Below are 17849 nucleotides of genomic sequence, written 5' to 3' on the forward strand. Positions count from 1 at the left end.
CACTACAGGAAGAAAAAGGAGTCAAACGCTGAGTGGTTTGTTCTCCTCCAGCGACCTGTCAGGCCCTCTGTACCTTCTCACCATCATGGTTCCACTCGCCTGTTTGTGCCTTTATGCAACAGTGAAACGTTAAAATGTCGGTTTGGTGCAGTGACCGTCTGATGTAAACACTCTCCTGCGGACTGCTGAGGACGTGCTCTGCCACCATCTGCACTGTTCAACTTTCTTTCATTGTTAAATAGATCATATTTCTGGTTTTATGAATGTATTTATTATAACCGTGAGACCTGTTCAGTGTATGTGCATTTCTTAATTGTGTGAGTTTGTTTTTGTCTGCGATGCTCGACATGTTGGCCTCCACCCTTTGTGACCTTTGTGACCCCTTGTGACAGGATTAGCTGATTTAGTTATCAACTGTTTCTGATGGTCAATCGGTTAATGAAAAGGCATTAATCACGGTGAACAAAGGAAACATTTGTGTTCTGTTTTGTTTTTCCTGACATTTTTCACATTATTATGATTATTCATTATGTTCCACTCATTTCTTGATTAATCGCCCGAGACGATGTCTTCAAATGTGTTGTTTTGTCTGACTTAACAGTCCTCGTTGTAAAGATATGTAGCTCTAGCACGGAGTATCACCTCTGATCTCCTTATTTGGTTCACAGTTTGTTTTAGATTCAATATCAATTTTCTATTTTGAGAGATGTTTCAGTTACAGCACTGGCTTTGCTTGGATATCAAAGAAACCCGAGCCCTGATACATTCAATTGTACCAGCAACACTTTAACCTTGTGCATGTCAAATCAGTTAAATATGAGAACCTCTTTTTAGTTCAATTTGAAACATGATCAACGAGATCTTTGTGTGGTACGGTACCATCTCCATCAAGTAAACAACTCAGAGTAGGTAAACAAATCCCCTATATGAAACCATGTATATATATCTTTAGTGTGTTCACAGACAACAAGACATCAAGATTTTAAATTGAATCACCAGATAGCCAGTGTAACTAATATGCAATTAATTTTACATCAAGTGAAGTGATGTGAATGTGAGGTGGATGATTGATTTAAAATGAAAAAAAACCCAGAATCAGTTCGAGCTGAATGGTTCGTAATACGGTCATGATGCACAGCTTGAAAAGATTAGACGTCATTCTGTATCTCCCGTAATGACTTCATCATCATGCGCAGCCTAAACTCACGAGTGGGTGTTGGAACGGAAAGGGATGTAATAAAAATGTCTCCAATGCTTTGGTGAGTAATGCAGCCCGCCCTGGTTTGAGCTCATACTGTTTTTTTTCTTTCTCCCCCTCCAGGTTTCCACCAAGCACAGCGAACAGCGACCAACAACATAAGAATGGCAGCTATTCCAGCGGGCGGTTCTCTTGTGGCAACCACTGACTACTACCGAAGTGAGTCTCTCTATCTTAGCACAGGACCAAACCAACTGCCCGTCCTGCTGGTCTTTACTGCACAGTAGCAGTAGATAAGGAAAATATCTAGTGCCCAAAGTTTGGATGACATCTCTGCACTTTTCTTTGGGTTTTTCATGAGCAAAAGTGGACCAGTGTGTGGGGGTTGTACTCGGGGTGAAACAATTGGCGGTCGTTTATTTTTTATGTGATGCCAGGCCAGTCTTCTTACAGGCAGACTAGTTTTATGTAGCTTGAGGGAAGGAAACCACCGTCCAGTTCCTCAAGAGAACACCCTTCCTGACTTCTCTTTGTGTTGTTCTTATCTTTAAGAGAGCTTCACCGTACGACTCTCGTGAGATACGACATGTTTGGCTTCAGGATCATATTTAGTTCTTATCTTTCATTAAAATGGTGGGATGTTCTATTCAGGTTCCACCAGGGCGTCAAATGGACTTAGTGTAACACGTCGAAGGACATCACATCAAAATCATTTCAGCTTCAGTTACCCCCTCGGGTCGTGGTTATGTAACCAGAGGAAAATGGATTTTAATTTAGTATCCATGTTACTCCAGCCCCCCGTCATTGTACAGGAACAGTTGGTTATTATGTACATTAAGTTTTTCCTTTGGGTTGAAGAATGAAGACTAGAGAAAAACTGGTCTTCTCCGCCACTTGCATCTCACTATGATTAAACCAGCTCATCGTCTCCTCCCGCAGGGCGCATCGGCTCTACGTCCAGCAGCAGCTCTTGCGGCAGTTCGGAGTACAGCGGAGAGGTCATCCCTCACCACCCAGGTGCGTCAGTGTTTGTATCTTTGTCAAAGGGAAACAGAGTTTTAGCTTTAAAAAATGTAGTCTTTACACAAAGAAAAAACTCTTGAGTTTCCCTGTAGAATCATGTGCTTGTCATTGTGGAAAGCCCCTGAATGTGTTTGATTGTCGGTTAAATACTCTGCTCCAGATACAATCAAAGCTGCTGTCAGAGGGTTAAAGAGTTTCTTGTTTTCAGGTCAGGGTTTAACGACACACACACACACACACACACACTCCTAAGGGAAACAACAACAACCACAGGATTATGCCATTTTTTGCCATTCTCTGAAGGGAGGCAGGATTCAGTATTAACTCTGTAGATACCACCGCGGGCAGCAGGCAGGCAAACGTGACTCAATGCCGGCCCTGCTCTGTATGAATGTGCTGAGCGTCGTACCGCCCACACCGTACGACCGATCAGCTCCAAAAGTTTAAATCATCTGGAGCTACCCACCCAAGTCATATTTGCTTAGAGACGTAACAAACTTTTACATTATTTTATAGCAGCTGAGGTTTATGTAATTATATTGCATGGGGGTTACCGATGTCATTTTCATTTTCGTGCCAAAGGGAATTGTACAAACGCGTGACACTCCTAATCTCCACATGAATGACTCAACTCGCCCACTTCCTCCGTCATACGTTTCACAAACAATTTCATTTCAAGTTTGTGGCTTGCGTCATACTCGCTGCCGCTCTCATCACGTATTATGCAGAGAGTTTCAGTAACCTCAGGATTACGGTGGTTGAGTCAGCTGTTGCCTCAGGACACACACACGTAGTCACTGTGGTCAGGTCGTCCTGGAACAAAACGCAGCTCAGGTCGCTTGTCGGGAAAGTTGTTTTCTGTGGTGTGTTTTCACTCTCCATTCAGTTCTCTGGTTAGGATGCAGGTGTGTGTATACATATAAGCTGTTCCAACACGACCCGCTGCACCAGTTAAGTACCCGCTGACTTCAAAAGTTATTCTTGCTCCCTATCTCAGTGCGGCCTTATGAAAAAAAACATCTGGGCCAACGGGTTTGTGTTGGCACAACTGTTTTAAACGGCACAGTCTGCGTTTTATGGGTCACTAAAATAGTTACACACAAACACACTCTCTTTGTCAGTGCTGTACATGAAAGTAGGTGAAAGGGGAAAAGTGGGTGTGGTGCAGTATCAGACATTTCAGTGGGCATGAATTGCGTTACTGTTTGTTCTGTCAGTGCAGTGGAATGGAAATAGAATAAAGACAAAACGGAAAACAAACTTGTACGCAACAGTAAGAAGACGCATATAACAGTAAAATGATAGTATTTTTTGTACAGCCTCAAACAACTGAAAATAACTGGGAAAGGATCTTTATCTCGATCACACTGTCAAGCATGAAACTGTAATGTAATCTTTTTTTTTTTTTCCAAAAAAAGTTGTTTTAAATATTGTTCATTTTGCGAAAGTAGGAACTAACGTAGGTAGATGAGTGTGCGGAATTTTGGACCGTCACCATTTTGAGAATCCGCCTGACCCAGAAGCCAATTGTGGCACACAGCAGTTGTACTGTAAATAAAACCGCTTGCATGTAAACGCAGCCGCTCAGAGATTAATTGAAGTGTCACAGTCGACCGGACGGTTGGAATCAGTCTGACGTCTCCCTTCAGTGACCACAGTCGCTGGTACTTCTCTCAGCTCTTAATGAGGAGCAACGTGGCTTTAATTCTCGGAGGAATTTCAAAACCTTCAAAAAAAGAGGGTGACTCCTGTTAATGAAGGCGCTCACATTTAACATTTTTCGTCCCGAGTACAGGAAGTTAAATAAAATTAAGTTTACTTTAGTCCTTAATGTTGTCTTCATGTGTCCCCACAGGACTCCCCAAGCAGGACTCTGGCCATTGGTGGTCCAGTTTCTTCTTTGGGAAGCAGCCAGGGATGACCCCACTGACTGAGGAGGCACAGCTGAAGTGAGTATCAGCTGACGTCGCATTTTTTTATGGCTGGTTTCTATAAACTATGCTTCTTTTTTTTTTCTTCTTTTTTTCCCACTCGCTGCACTTTTCTTCTACTTCTTCACCTTCTAACCTGCCAACAAGTCCGACCCAGCTTACGAACATTATGTTTAATAAAGCTGAGCGTAGACCAGCGGTAGTAGGGACACACGATTATGAACAGCATACTTTAGCCATAATTGTGTTTAATTTATGGATTTTCAGTTCCTTAAACAAACAGCACAAACACAACAAAGGAACAACTTTAAAGATAAGCGGAGACAAAAACACAAACAAACCATCCTCATATAGAAATAAATCTGAATAAAATTCGGCAACCGCCCCTGATTAAATATCTGCAATATTTGGTGGGTTAAAAACCAGGATCTGTCCATGACTTGTCCTTGTGTAAATCAAGTGGATCCAAACAGTGTCCCCCTCTCTCTGTGTCTCTCAGGGCTGGGGTTCCAGGTGCGGTAACCAATGGTCAGATCACCTGCGTTGCCAGGGAGATGGTGATGCAACGCCAGGTGAGTGAGGGCAGCGATGCAGGAAGCCCCAACTCCTCCTGATCCTGCAGTCTCACTCTGATCCACGCCACACCTCTGGGGAGGGGAATCACACCAACGACCAACGCTAGGTGACGGGAGGATGTCCCGTTTACAACCTTTTAGTTTTTTTATTATTATAATTATTCATTGTAGTACAGGCTGCCTTACTCGTTTTTGTTTTGGTAACCTTGTGGGGTTTTTTTTATTGACAACTTAAAAAAAGAAAAAGAAAATAAATGAAAAGTAAAAAAAGAAATAAGCAAGACGACGATGATGCAACTAATAAGCTCCCTTTTTTTTAAACATTTGTACTGTTCCGTGTTTGTAATACTGTGGTGCATAGCAACACTGTGGTAAATACACCTCCACATGCTTTTGTTAAACATTTTTCACTTTGTCACCCTGTGATTGCAAATGCAATAAAGATAGACTCTTGCAGCCTAATGTTCTGTGTTGCGTTCAGCGTTTGTTCTTCTCATACGAAACAGTACAAGCAAATGTACAACCCAAGTGTGGATCCCGTACTCTTCCAGGCACCACACATAATTTGCCGGGTGATGTGTCCATAGTCGCTTTGACGAAATGGCCGCAAAAGGACGTGCAGATAAAAGTGTGTATGTGTTTGCCAGAGGTTGTTTCACTGGTTTCGTACAGGGCTGTTCCACGAGCAAAGTAAACAGAAAGAGCAGCACTTAATGTCCTCTTCCTGCTGCTGCTGCTGCTGCTGCACTCAGGGTCTGGAGTTATGTAGCCACATCTGGAAAACCAGCGATCCTTCAGGATTAAAAGGAGAAAACATTCCTGAACCAACTGCCCTGTCCAGAGGGTTTCAGCCTCTGTTGTTTTGTTGTTGTTTTTTTAATTTAAGGTTAAAATACAAATTGAAGCCTTGATTTTAGTCTCTTTTGGTTCCTGAATAATCCAAGTTTTCACAACCCTTTCATGAGGTTACAAAAAGCATATTTCTATAATATGAAATCAACAGGTGATTGAGGTCAAGGTTTGTCTCACGCCGTCAGGATTTGTTCCATATCAGCCCTCTCTGTCAGCTGACTCTCCGCTGTTGGACAAAACACGTCGGAGCTTGTTGTCGTAGCAGTAAATCTACCTCTGACTCTGATATTGACACAAAAAAACCGTGTTGACAAAATGGAAGCGCCTGCTACAGTCACAGTTTGCTTCTGGAGGAGAGTCAAGAAACTTCACTTCAGTATTTAAACCCTGGATCATTGGTTGCTGTGGGTTGATCGTTGTTTTTGAAACTGTTAGATTGACATTTTATTGTAGAGTCTGTAATTTCAGTGGACCGAAATTCAGGATCCATCAAGATATTAAAAAAAAGACTGCAGTCGAAAATCTGTATTCCTATGAGCTGCAATTTGAGCACATCACTGGCTTACAGCTGTATCGGGTTGATATTTAATGAAGTGACGGGGGTTATTGTTATCACTCGATAAGGTCGGGGCCTAGAATTGAACCCACTCTTGTCACACTACAGTAATTTCAAAACGTCACCTATCAAAGTGCTGTCTGCTGCACTTTTTTTTTTTTTATTGCTGACAACGCTGCTGACTGTTCATCTGACCAACACGACTCACCTTGTTTGCTGTGATTCATTAACATACGTCCCTCGTGTTGCTGCATTGCTGTGGCGAACAACAGTTCAGTAGAGATTTATATGAATTTATTGTGTTGATTATTAAATACAGTTTTTTTTTAATTATTAAAAATAGATATATACAGCCTGTATCTGTTGAACTCAGCCGTGAGCTGCTGCTCACAGTTGCACCCACTCACGTATAAATAAATCTGTATTGAATGGAAACATCCATTTGTCCACAAAACCGCTCAGTGGTTTCAGTTTACACACATCTGACACACTCTCTGACCAAAGCAGTACCGAATCATAGACAGGACATTGGCAGAACATTGGTCAGTAATCAATCCATTGTTTATTGGAGGAGAAGAAATGCCCCCCAAAAAGTGTTATATCTCTATTGATTTATCGGAAAAATATTCAGCAAATGAATTAAAAATGTCCTTCTGGAAGATGTCATGACAGTGCCTTTGAGCAAGGCACAACATCTATTCCACACACACAGCCGGAGGAGATGACAATGCAGAAAGCAAATACCAGTTTCCCAAAATTACAAAACCACAAACTCCTTTTTACCCTTTGACGTACAAATGATCCTGACGTGGAGAAAAATCTCCCTGCTGACACGAATCCTGACGCAAGGATTTTCCCTCTTGACTGTGAAATGGGTTTGCGTAAGCGCCGCTGTTCCCCATTTCCCCCCCCCCCCCCCCCCCACAGTCTCTCTCTGTCTGTCTCTATGAAACAGAGGAAAGACAAACAATGGGCGACGCTGCAGCAAAGTGGCCTCTCTGCATGACAGAGTTGAAAGGTTGAAAAGAGGATTTGTTCTGTGGCTCATTTGAAGAGCCGGGCGACCGGTCGTCCTCCCACGCTGCAGTTTTTCCAGGTCACGGGTTGCTCGGGAGGGTCATCGAGAAAAAGTGGGAGAGAAGGAGACAATTTTCTTGTTCTATAACATCTGTTCTTTCGGCTCCCTGGTTATGGAGCTGGGTACTTATGACTGATAGGTATTAAGAATACGGCTGCATTTTATAATTATTTTGAATGATTCAGTCCAAGATGATGTGTGTTCAAACAGTATTCAAACCACAGTAATAGAAAATAGACAAAGGCAGCAAATCGGCAAATTCAGATGAATGTCTCTGTGTTTTTATTTGGAAAATGACAAATGATTAATCTTTCATCAGTGAATACACATGAGCTATATGCTACGATTAGATAGGGTAAAGGTTAATATTTCAAATAGTGTTATTGATTCTATCCCTGTCTGGAAGGCTGGGCTGGCTAGTGCTAACAGAAAGGGAATGAGGTCAGGTGAGCTTTTACCTTTGAATTTTCACCCACCATAGACTCTAAATAAAGATGGACGACGCGTCTCCACTTTTCTCCCATTGTACAAAAACGACGCCAATATATCTCGAATAGAGGTGACGTCATTTGGAGCCAGAGCCTGTGCAGCAGTAATAGGAGTCGACTCGTCTCAACTGTTTTTAGAGCATCAAATAACCAATTCAAACAGAACTCATCAGACACATGAACTCTTAGACTTAGATCATTGTGAGAAGAACTACCTAAAATGACAAATCGTTTTTTTTAACGTGTGCTTTTTTTAGTTTGGTCCATGTCCCATCTGCTAACATGCAGTCAGCCACCAGAGGGCGATGCCGATGATTTGGCTTCACCTTTTCGGAGCTGTCATGTCGTCCATGTCGACATGATGACCCTGCAGGTTCGTATTGAAACCGTGTTTTTGGATGAGATTAAAAACAGATGAGACTGCCTGTTCAACCAGTCGGACGAGCCACTGGATCACAACTTGAGCAGATATGATGACATGTGCCATGATCAGGCAACGGTCTGAGTGTACATCTGTGGCCTAACATCATTTGACGACATTAATCATCTATCCAGTGAAAAAATGACACGTTCGGACATGTTTAGAACGCAGCATGGCCACTGTTCGGAGTCTTCGAGAAGCAGTGCGACGTTAAAAGACGTCAATGAGATGAATTCATATCATATCGCAGACCAGTTTCTTATAGGGGCCTGTGTCAATGATTTTGTCAGGAACAAGATAATTGACACTGACATAATAAGTCCCCCTTTCAGTTCGCTGTGTCGAAACCGGTGATAATGTGACTAACACAGAGGTGCACAACACAGACATGACGCACAATGAGTGTTGGGTATATTTCTACTCTCTGCGTAGGTGCTTTAACTGTTAAACTGGTTTGACGGACTTAATCATGGCTTACAGGCCCCCCCGAAGGCAAACCAGCAGACATGTAACTCCTTCGACTAATCTTGTATGAGAATATTTGGATCCATTTCATTTCGGATCCGAGGATCGACTGGAACATTCCTCCCTCTCTTTTATAAAAAGTCAGTTTGTAGTGGCTCGAGGGAACAGTCGTTTATTTTCTCACTCGATCCTTTGGTCTGTAGAACATGAGAAAACAGCGAAAAGTGACATTGGATGTTTGTTTTGATTGACTGTCAGTCCAAAACCTCCAAATACTCAATGTAATATATATGTAAGATGAAAAAAAGAACTAAATTCCCACATTTGACAAATGTCAGGAAAAAGTTGTGAAATTTGATTGAATTCATTTTCCTCTAACCCATTAATCAAGTAACGGTTGCAGCTCCAGTTAATGTTGGCTGTACTTGGTAACGCTTAATCACCCAAATCAATTCTGAAATTCTGGGGCCGCGCCACATGAAATATTCCCTTGTCCACTCGAGACTCCTGTTCACGGCTTCAACCTTCTGTGGGATTACGCACCAGGTGCTTTAGCCGCAGTGTGTCCATTTGATCCAGGCTGTCCAATCCAGAGCCATTGAGGAAAAATGGGAATTGGTCGTTCTTGACGATCTTAACTTCCTGTGTCAGTCTGTGGACCAATGGGGAGCACTCGTTCCCCTTCTACTTGACGTCCCGCTCAGCGGGGTTGGTTGGCTTGGAGGTGGAGAAGGGAGGAGAAGAAGGAAAACCCAGGACAATGTTGACCCCTAATCTTTTGGTTTCAGTCCCGCCTGTAAACGCTGGGAAGAATCACAGAAATCATAAAGCAATTTAAAGAAAAAAAAAGACATATTCATGAACTTCTGTTTGTCAGCTGGAAAACGTAAAAAATACGAAAAACATTTTCACCAAACTTGGTGGAGGGATGGGGCTTGGGAATGATGTGGATAAGGGGGTGGATGCAGGATTTTCTTTCACTTTAACTATGTTTTATGAGAAATAATCTTAAATTATCAGACCACTTCCTTTTTTTTTCCTTCTACAGACCCAGACAATCATGTGTAGGATTATTCGGCCGTGGCAAAGGAACTGCGAGCTTGGAATGTCATTCTAGTTATGTTATGGAAAAACCTTTCCAGGGAAATTGATGGATGGATGGATTAATTACCAGGAGGCGTCGCCATGGTGACCCAGAGGGTGACCTGTCTCTGTTTGTGTCTGGCAGAGTCGTTGTGACAGGTGAACACAGCCGACGAAGGCTCCGGGCTGGACGGTAAATCTTAGAGAGAGAGAGAGACACACACACACACACACACACACACACACACATATAGTTTACTGTTTCTCTTTTTCTATTTAGAGTTTGACTAAAAGCTTATGTCCATGTAACACAGACTGTGATGTTGTTTTTCCTCTCTAGGACAGTTTTTTTTTTCCTCAGATACTTGTTACTGTTCTAGGCACCGACCCAAGCACAGCGCTCACGTTTTATCTCTTTTCGTTTTAAGAATGTGTTGTTAAAACTTCTGTTACCTTTACTCAAGCATGAGGGAAACACATGCACAGCTACATACATAAAACACACAACCTTTGTTCCCGGTCAAATATTTGCCATCTCTTGGGCTAGGAACTTTGAAAAGTGCACTGTATATGTGTTTGTGTGTGTCTGCATACTTCTGTAGAAGTGGTTGCGGGCGAGCAGACAGGCTGGAGAGTTGACGCTGGTCATGGCTTGTCTGCAGGGTGTTTGACCTACAGGGTCAGCATCCTAGAGAGAGAGAGAGGCGGAGAGAGGGAGCGAGAGGTCGTGACTGAGGTCAAACCTCAAAGCTTTCCAATGCGATGGGCACCAGCTGCATTTCATGTAACCTCTGAGCAGCAACTGAAGAGGATGGGTATGTGTACGCACAGTATGTGAACTCACAACTCAGTAAAAGCAGTGTTGATCGAGGTTGATGTCAGAGGGGAAATGGACGGGGAGACACTGAACGTTCTCGTGGTGGAAGGGGGGACGTGAAGAGCGGAAGGTTAATACTGAGCAGAGTTGAATGTCCAAACAAATAGAAAGCAAACACAGGAAACAATTTATTCCAGTGAACGCAGGGACAGTTTGCTCAACCCGTCACCTGGAACACTGATGCTGCTATTATTAGACACTGTGTGCGTGTGTGTGTCTGTGTGTGTTAGTGTGTGACCATCGTTTTACTGTTATTTGTGCTGATTAGTTTACTTTCCACTGACCTCTGCACAGCAAAGCTACAAAAGTAAAAGAAAAAAGTAGGTAGAAGAAGGGGCCTCCAGATGATGGACTTTTGGAGCTGATTGGTCAACGATCAAGATCAACAACAAGTTTCCAAGACATCTCTTCGAATACTGGGCCTAAGAGACAATCTAATGTGTATTATTATCATATCACATCATGTTAGTGATAGTTTTACCAGAGTTTTCCCTTTAGTTTTTTGTTTTTAAAGGAACCACTTAATTTGTGGTCTGATCCTGCCCTACAACAACCCTACAGTCGTGTCAGTCCTGTAGTTGTCAATCATTGTAATAACGTCTTGTTCCAGCATGTTACCAACTGGAATTTATAATATCCATCACTTTAATCCAGTGATCCAGAGTTTCTCACTCTGAAAAAAATTCTTAAAATCTTCTTTTAATGGTTTTTCTTCCACTTTAATAAAGATGCTAAAACATCACCAGAAATATATGCAGCCAAAATTTAACATTAAATTGATGATGATTAGTAGATGATAAGGCATATAAAAAATTTAAAAAGTGCTATCCGAGCATTATTCTTCATGAGGGATAAGGTTCTTCTTTTGACAGCAGGTTCTTCCAAGACATATATGCATATATTTTTAGGATTGATTATTTGTAAATGGTTGTAGATCCATATAATTGACCACAAAAACAAAAAGGAAAGCACTTATTTAAATGTTAATGTTTTTATTGAATTTTAATTTAAAGCAGTAGCCCCCACAACACCTCAGGAGACAATGCTCAAATTCATGACGGCCTGTGACTGGGAATCGATCCCTGGCCATCTGGGTGTTACTTCATTCCGTGCAGGCTGAACAGAACAATTTCACACTGCAGTCATGTGTTTTATCAACGACTAGAGCAGTGCCCAGTCAAAACATGCCCGTGTGAATGACTTCCTACAGCAATTAACAGAAATGCATTTTGTAATCTTGGTATAATCCTCATGGCGTGAGATTTAATATGGCCTTAACTAATGCTTGTACAGTTTAGTAATGCTAGCAGCGTGACAGGTACAGGTTGTCTGTGGGTTGGTAAACTATGTGTTTGTGTGTTTCATCCTTTACTGGGTCAACTGTTGCATTTGGATCCAGATAATATGATTATATTTTATTGTTTTAAAAGATGTTGATGTGCTGATCAATTCATTTGAGCTTTTTCTCACATGTTTGAAGTTTTGTCTGACAATGCAGAGCTAAAAGGACATATTTGATATATTGATCAGTTGATCACAAATACAGTTAACCACTTATAATCATTGAAACCAATTAATCATTGAAGTCATTTTAGGCACAAAGTCCAATCTTTTTACGGTTTTGCAGCTTTGTTGTTTTTCCCTGTTTTATATCATTGTCGTCCTAAACTGAACATCTTAGGGTTTTGAACCATTAGACAAACCAAATAAAAACATCTGAAGATGTTACCAGAAGATATGATCATTATTGATTAATCTAATGATAAATAAAGAGATTTAAGATTCTGTGGAAAGTTTTGCTCGGTATGTTGGTGATGAAGGTCTCGTCTGGCCCCAGTTCAGTTTGAGTTCAGTGTAAAATAAGCAGAGCCGTCAGTGCAGCTCTGTTAGCTTTAGATAAAAGTGCCTTTTTCTGGTAACAAGGACTCAAAATATTTGTTTTTGTGTTGAAATGTGACATTGGCGGCGCAGGTGGTTTTGATTGACATAAGATAAGTTAGTTGACCGGGGTCCAGGGTTCTGTTGAGACGATAAACGATGATGAGGAGAATCTGAACAGGATAAACATGCAGTTTAAAAGATGTATCCGGTGTAGAGACGAGTAAACTCCGTGGTTCAGGGCCTGAAGTGTTTCTGCTGTGACAAATCCTAGGTTTTCTCCTGGGGAGAAACTCAACTTACATGGGCCTCGTCCGTCAGTGAGATGTAGGGGAAAGGTCGTGCTCGACCACCGTTGTTTCATCCCACTACGCAGTCTGCTTTTTCTTTTCTTCCCTCATCAAGGAAATGAAAAGACAGGGAAGCAAGGAAAGAGGGTGAAAAGGGATGGAAAGAAAGGAGGAAGGAAGGAAGGAAAGAAAGTGTGAGGGAAGAATATGTAGAAGCACCACATCATTCATACAAGCACCCACCCGGAATCTGCTCCTTCGCCCTCTTTAAATCTCGTCCATGTGTTCAGTGGAAAGCTTAAAGATCCAGACTGTTGCTCGGCACAATCTTCTTGGAGCTCTCGGACAAATATGTGCAGGAAACGGACCCACGATATGTGCGTGTGCCCTCTGAGGGGGAGAGACGGGGCAGTTTTGGGTTTCAGCTGCAGCATCGCGGCGGCTTGTGTTTGTGTCAGGGGGTCGTGTAGCATCCAAGTGAAAAGGTCAGCAGCAGTTTATACTTTGCAGACACACAGCGACTTAATTTAGCACTGCTGTGGCCTACATTTCAGGTGGATGTAGATCAGAGGTCACAGCGGTGTAACTGCAGCATTTCCTTCCACCGGCATGACGGTGCAGAAAACAGAAAGGTTGTCCTCATCTTGGTCATTCTTGAAAAACAATTGGCAATGATTCTAAGATGGTTTTGATCAAACCCTTACGACAAATAGAATTGAGGCATGATATTTTATAAATAACATTATGTTAGAAAACCAAAGAATATAAACATTTTCATTCCTTATTCTTTAAAATAAAGGGAAAATATATCTTATTAGCTACACAAGCTAAGTTAGCTAAGATAGCTAAGTCAGAGCTGGTGATCTGATGACTGGATATTCTGCATCACAAAATTTTGATCGGATGTAAACATTTATCAGATAAATTGTTTGCAAGAATTTTTTACAATCATTGATTGTGGGAAATTTGAAGTTTGGGTGTGAATTTAGACTGAAGTTCCCTTTTAAATCAATCAGGAAAACTGGTTATTACTTTCATCAAGTCATTGCATATAGTGTCGCAACACCAGCTCGGTGCTGACTTGTGACATTCGCACGCAGAGAACATGTCACATTTATCACTCGGCCTCCAGAACACTCGCTTATGGTTTTGGCTGTTAAACAAAAGCTCTTTCTGCCCAGCGCGGCAGCTTGGCCTCAGTCTCTAACCACTTTTATTTCTTCTTAGTCAGTGCAGAGAAAGAACACAGAGCATTTTAAACCTCATTTATTTGGATTATCTTCATGGCGTCTCTACTTGTTGTCATGGAAACTTGGAGAGGGAGAAAAGGCGACAAGGGGCAGGTGGCAACTCGCTGTGAAGACCCAATGCTTTCACAGTGAACAATACTGTCTGTTTCATAAAAAAAAATCATGTTCGACTCCCTGGATATCTTAGAGGAGACTTTTCTCGGGAACAATAAAGTGTATCGTATCGTATCGTATCGTTTCTTTTCGTATCGTATCGTATCGTTTCTTATCGTATTGTATCGTTTCTTATCGTATCGTATCGTATTGTATCGTATCGTATCGTATCGTTTCTTTTCGTATCGTATCGTTTCTTATCGTATTGTATCGTTTCTTATCGTATCGTATCGTATCGTATCGTATCGTTTCTTATCGTATCGTATCGTATCGTATCGTATCGTATCGTATCATTTCTTATCGTATCGTATCATATCGTATCGTATCGTTTCTTATCGTATTGTATCGTTTCGTATCGTTTCGTATCGTATCGTATCGTATCATTTCTTATCGTATCTTTTCTTATCGTATCGTATCGTATCGTATCGTATCGTTTCTTATCGTATCGTATCGTTTCTTATCGTATCGTATCGTATCGTATCGTATCGTATCGTATCGTACTGTATCGTTTCTTATCGTATCGTTTCTTATCGTATCGTTTCTTATCGTATCGTATCGTATCGTATCGTATCGTTTCGTATCGTATCGTAACGTATCGTATCGTACTGTATCGTTTCTTATCGTATCGTATCGTATCGTATCGTATCGTTTCTTATCGTATCGTATCGTATCGTGTCTTATCGTATCGTATCGTATCGTATCGTATCGTATCGTTTCTTATCGTATCGTATCGTATCGTGTCTTATCGTATCGTATCGTATCGTATCGTATCGTTTCTTATCGTATCGTATCGTATCGTATCGTATCGTATCGTTTCTTATCGTATCGTATCGTATCGTATCGTATCGTTTCTTATCGTATCGTATCGTATCGTATCGTATCGTATCGTATCGTATCGTTTCTTATCGTATCGTATCGTATCGTATCGTATCGTACTGTATCGTTTCTTATCGTATCGTTTCTTATCGTATCGTATCGTATCGTTTCTTATCGTATCGTATCGTATCGTATCGTATCGTATCGTTTCTTATCGTATCGTATCGTATCGTATCGTATCGTATCGTATTGTATTGTATCGTATCGTTTCTTATCGTATCGTATCGTATCGTACTGTATCGTTTCTTATCGTATCGTATCGTATCGTATCGTATCGTATCGTATCGTATCGTATCGTTTCTTATCGTATCGCATCGCACCGCATAAAAAAAAAAAGATAAAAAAAAACAACTGAATTTGGGGAAGATCCTTAACATCCAACTTGGGGTTTAATGTCCTCATGGACATTACATGCAATGCGTTTGAGAAAGTCATCATAACTGATGTTGATAAAAACATGTTTATATTAAAAATGACAAATGTTAAAGAATAAGATGAATTCGTGCTTTTATATTATTTTATATTTTATATTACAATATAATCAATGCAATAGGTGGTAGCTGCTGTAACTGGAGCTGGTTGAGAGCAGAGCTGCAGTCGAGCCGAGAGTTTCCCACACGAGCCAAAGTGCCAAAGTGCAACTGATTTTGACCCTTGAATGAAACATCAGAAGCAAATGATTATGTCCTTGGTAACTTAGACTGAATATTGAACATTTTTAGGGAAGCATGTTCTGTAGAAATGTGAAAAGTGTGTTAATAAGTTCACTTCATCGTCACCAGTCCAATTTTAGGAGCAAGAAATATGACACGCAAATAGGAGCTGTTTACAAATGGGAGGCAGCTGTCTCCCTCAGAACATTGAGCTTTACTCCGTTTATGAATCACAAAAAGAGAAAATGGACTTTTAAAAATGGATATAGTTGTAGAGAATGTAGGCTAATCAAACACTAAAGTCAACTATTAAACTATTTGTAATTTCAGATCTGTGGAAGCAATTGTTCACAATACAAAAATCTAAAATTTTAAGTTTACATGGAGGCAAAAGCTAAATGTCACCTTGTCTCGCCAAATTTTAAACAGAACTTTCCTTAACTTCCTCTACTTTTCACAAGAATGACCTTAACACCTCCTCGTTTTCCCTTTGTGATCAAACTATGGATTAAGGAAGCATTCGAGCTTCACGTTGATTCTCAGCAACAAGTGATACACCAGCTGTGAAGTGTTTACTGGCAACAGGACGTTCGGGTGGATTAACACAGCATAACATCAACATTGCCACAAGGATAATAATTTTTCAGAAACATCCTGTGCAATTGCACCTACAAACAAGTGAGAGGGGTTTTACCTTTGCTCAGTCTGCAGTTGGAGGCTTCTATCCACATCAGTAAAGCTGCGGAACAAGATCAGATAAATCCACAAAAATAGTGTCGACAAGCTGAGAGGAGTGATGGTGAAAAACGGACGGATGCTGGCTCCATACACGGGGGGGGGTGATGGAGCATCTGGAGGCCAATCGGGTGCTTTTTGTCTCGGTTTTCCTCTCAGCGGAGAAGCGTCTCCTCCCCTCTGCAGACGCTCAACTCAGACATGCTCGCTTGGTGAAGCTTCACCGGCTGAGGAGGCCGACGCGTCTTCTCTCTCTCCTCCCACACTTCCTCCCTCCACCCCTCCCTCATCCTTCCTCGTGAACCTCTAACTCTCGGTGTCCATGTGTCCCTCGCTCGGAGGCAAGGGGCGTTAGTCGAGAGCCCGGAGCTGTGCTGGAGTCTTTGGGACAAAGTCTCGTGTCTCACGTCCTAAACCGGCCCCTGTCCCGTTATGCTATCCTCCCTCCATCTGAGTGGAGGTTCATCCTATTAATGGCGGTCCCAAACAAGTGCTCGGAGTGTAAATGGACTGAAACCGTTACATAGCCAGTCGGCATCAATGCAGGCTTACAGCCGCTGTAAATATTAATACAACAGCACGATGTATAAATACATGGCCTTAGTTTTCCTCACACTGTGATGGAGGTTGACAGCAGACAAGTACTGTAATATGTCAATTCTCCAGTGCGACACAGCTGCGTTTTTGTTGACAGCCTGTGTGAGCTTGTGTGATGCTCAGGGTTCCTTGTCCAGTCTGTCTCATCTTTATAGTGTTGCTGTCGTGTTTACTTCAGCGAGTACAAAGTCGTCCTTATCAATGTCTGCACGCCATAAGTAGCTTTGGCCATCGTTTCTAAAACTGACTAGGGGTCGTAGACTCAACTCTCCAGATGGTGATGCATTCCTCCCGTTATATAAGTTGAATGTGTTTATTTATTTAATTTATCTTACCAAATCCTTTTTTTCTAGCATGTGTATCCGCTCCGTTCTGATCTTTTCTTCTTCGCCGATGATGGCGTGTCTTCCGTGTATGACTGTTGCATGTTGATGCACAGACGTTGGATGGATTGTGCAGGCGTAATCAGAAACCCATGTTTACTGTCAGTACTTCAGATTGCTGACATGACACACACTTCACACTCACGTTTTTGACCCTCCGGGAAATAAATATTGCCCCAAACATAGACAGGATGTAAAGGAGTAAGGTGTCGATTTGTTTTTATGGAGCCTTTTTATGGGATTTTTTTTTTTGTTGTTGCATTTGTTAAGTCTTCTGGTAATCTGTGTGTTGGCCCTGCGATAAGATGGCGACCTCTTATCCCCGCCTCTCGCCCAATGTCAGCTGGGATGGTGGGGATGGTTTTCTTTGCGATGTCTTCTACAGATAAATGTCTATAAATACTCCTGGGGGAAAAAAAAGAAATAGAAAACTACGTTTTGGAGAGCTTCAGATCATAATCCTCGTATGAAGACTTTTTCCAGCCGT

The 17849-nt window shown here is 41.7% G+C and overlaps 1 protein-coding gene and 1 long non-coding RNA gene across 6 annotated transcripts in view; one reads left to right on the top strand and one right to left on the bottom strand.

Moving 5' to 3' along the window:
- Window positions 1-5189, top strand: part of ppdpfb (pancreatic progenitor cell differentiation and proliferation factor b) — an 8110-nt gene extending 2921 nt beyond the window's left edge. For all 3 annotated transcript variants that reach the window (XM_035643873.2, XM_035643871.2, XM_035643872.2), the window contains exons 2-5: window positions 1322-1417; window positions 2138-2215; window positions 4077-4170; window positions 4652-5189. In XM_035643873.2, coding sequence (XP_035499766.1) covers window positions 1363-1417; window positions 2138-2215; window positions 4077-4170; window positions 4652-4766 — 342 coding nt within the window. In that variant the 5' untranslated portion in view covers window positions 1322-1362 and the 3' untranslated portion in view covers window positions 4767-5189. The remainder of the gene's footprint in view (window positions 1-1321; window positions 1418-2137; window positions 2216-4076; window positions 4171-4651) is intronic.
- Window positions 5190-7472: 2283 nt separating this feature from the next.
- Window positions 7473-16927, bottom strand: LOC118316245. Of its 3 annotated transcripts, XR_004795155.2 has the most exons (6): window positions 16342-16927; window positions 12959-13105; window positions 12729-12816; window positions 10265-10358; window positions 9759-9869; window positions 7473-9390 (listed from the first exon to the last, which is right to left on the bottom strand). It is a non-coding gene; the product is annotated as an uncharacterized LOC118316245 (long non-coding RNA). The 3 variants fall into 3 exon arrangements; XR_004795154.2 differs by lacking the exon at window positions 12959-13105 and having other exon boundaries at window positions 16342-16902; XR_004795153.2 differs by lacking the exons at window positions 12729-12816; window positions 12959-13105 and having other exon boundaries at window positions 16342-16861.
- Between the last annotated feature and the right edge of the window lie 922 nt (window positions 16928-17849).

This window comes from Scophthalmus maximus, chromosome 3, assembly GCF_022379125.1.
Source record: "Scophthalmus maximus strain ysfricsl-2021 chromosome 3, ASM2237912v1, whole genome shotgun sequence".
Taxonomy (NCBI): Eukaryota; Metazoa; Chordata; class Actinopteri; order Pleuronectiformes; family Scophthalmidae; genus Scophthalmus; species Scophthalmus maximus.